Here is a 2,405-nt window from a genome sequence, read left to right on the forward strand (position 1 = left end):
TTAGTCTTAACCATAGTCTAGGCCGAGCCTGCAGTCCTATGTGGCACTGTAGGATAAGCACTGGACTGCAAGGTCAGTGTGAACTGCAAGGTCGGCCCTTTAAACTCACCAGCCACTCCTTGGAAATCCTATACAGGGTCAAGAGGAGTTGGAACTGACTTGACAGTATTTAACAATAAGGCCTAGTCTATATCTAACAATAGTCCCAACCCTAACTCCTTATTCCTACTCACCCATCAAAACAAATAAACAAAATAAAAAGAAGGTATTGCTGTTAAGTGTTGCCAAGTCAGTTCAAACACTTAGAGAACCTGTTGAGGTAATTTTTTATATGGCCCTAAATAAGTAACGTACACTCTATTAACAGCTGCAACTAGGGTATGAGAAGAAAAATACAGACGAAAGGGAGTTACTAATTACTGATCCCTTACTCTGTGTCAGGCACTATAGCTTTTCCTACATTGTCCTACAGAATCCTCACCAGCAATCATAAGAGGCAAGTACTATTTTCCTTATTTTACAGGTGATGAAACTAAGGCACAGAATAAAACAACTAGCTCAAAGATTCCACTTCTTGCAAACAGCATTCTCTCAGGTCTAACTGGAAATACTGTGATCTTCCTCCACAGCTCTGCTGAACTCTTGTCTATAAATCTTACTACAATGTGCTTCCCAAATGCCTGTGAGGACCCCTCTGTGAAGAGGGCTCAGCATGAGGCCCAGGATGTGAGGTTAGCAGCAGTGTCAACAAGGAAGCAGGATTCTCCTTACCTTTCCCGGTCACATAGTAGGCCCCCAGTTTGTAGCAACTATCACTGTGCTGGTTCTCTTCACAGTTGAACTTCAACACCTTGGCAGCCTCGTCAAAATTCTTCTGGATCCCTTCCAAATAGTCCACCAGACGATAGCAACCTGTGAAGAGAGGACGAGAGCTGCTCTTCATTAACTGGGGCTGCTAGGTGGTGGGGAAGACCTAGGTGTGGCAACTTGGCCTTACAAAGAATGGAAGGGGTATTCATCCACTCCTACAAATGGCACCATTTCCTCTGAGCCAGAGAATGAGCAATGTGGGTATTGCAGAGACCTTGGCTCTGCACTGGCTTCACAACTCACCAGGTCCAAAGACCTACCAACTTCCAGGACTGAACCTTTACCAGCTTTGGAACTTCCCCTCAGGCAGGCCAACAGTAAAACAATGAAAACCAAAGGGGCCCTAGGCTAGTCTTTGTAGCAGGAAGAAGGGCTCCTGAGATGACCCTGCCTTACTACTCTGCCAGGCTGTGACACTGAAGCCCCAAGAGAGTAGGAAGTAGCTACTAAAGAAACAGGAAATAGGCTTCTCCTCCCAGCAGTCTCCCAGTCCCAGTCAATCTCTCACTTTAACACCTTTTCCCTCTGTCTCCTCCTCTTCAGACTTAATGACACCATATATCATCTCTCACTCATTTTCATTCAACAAATATTTGCAGCATCTGTTTATCTCTGTACCAGATACCATTCTAAACACTGGGGATACCATCACTTGCCCTCTTGTAATTTATGGTCTACAGAAGAAAAGAAACAATAAATAAGTAAATAAATGAACAGGATGCTTTCCAACAGTAATAAATATGAATGAAATAAAACAGGGTGATGAATTTGCTCTTCATGTTGGGAAAACTGCTAACACAGACTGGGTGATCAGGGAGGGCCTCACAGAGGACTCGACATCTGAGCTGAGACCCAAATGAAGAGAAATCACCTGCTATTTAAAGATCCTGAAGTGGGGAAGGGGCAAAAAGGCACAGGGAGTAATAAATACAATGGCTCAAAGAGGAAATATATCTGGAATTAATGAAGAATAATGGAGCTAAACTGATGAGAAAAGCAGCCGAAAATGATGAGGAAAAGGCATTATCACAGAGCCCTACAGAACACAGAAAGGAGTTAGGATTTTATTACAAGTACAACAGTAAACTACTGGGGTGGGGGTGGGGGGTTTAGACAGGGGAGTGATATAATTATTTGAAACTTTTAAAGGTTGCTCTAGTATATGACACTAAGTAAAAAAATACTGCTACTAAGCTTCCAGTTAATTTTCTTCAGCCATCAGTCTGAATTTGAATATGAGCAATTGATGGTCTGTTCCACAATCTACCCCTGGCCTTGTTTTGGCTGATGGTAACGGAGCTTTTCCACCTTCTCTTTCCACAGATGTAGTCAATTTGATTTCTGTGCATTTCATCTGATGAGGTCCACATGTACAGTCGTCTCTTATACTGTTTATAAAAGGTTTTTTGAAATGAACAAATCATTGGTTTTCCAGAATTCTATCATGTGATCTCCAGCATCTTTTCTATCACCAAGGCCTTTATTTTCCAAATGCCTTCCATTGTGTGTATCATGACAAGCTATGGACAACATTG

The 2,405-nt window shown here is 42.5% G+C and overlaps 1 protein-coding gene across 1 annotated transcript in view; it reads right to left on the bottom strand.

Moving 5' to 3' along the window:
• The window catches only part of LOC102814921 (sel1 repeat-containing protein 1-like), a 16,973-nt gene that overhangs the window by 7,428 nt on the left and 7,140 nt on the right, over nucleotides 1–2,405 (bottom strand). The window contains exon 2 of the mRNA XM_006839777.1: nucleotides 772–912. Coding sequence (XP_006839840.1) covers nucleotides 772–912 — 141 coding nt within the window. The remainder of the gene's footprint in view (nucleotides 1–771; nucleotides 913–2,405) is intronic.

This window comes from Chrysochloris asiatica, unplaced genomic scaffold (assembly GCF_000296735.1).
Source record: "Chrysochloris asiatica unplaced genomic scaffold, ChrAsi1.0 scaffold00026, whole genome shotgun sequence".
Classification (NCBI taxonomy): Eukaryota; Metazoa; Chordata; class Mammalia; order Afrosoricida; family Chrysochloridae; genus Chrysochloris; species Chrysochloris asiatica.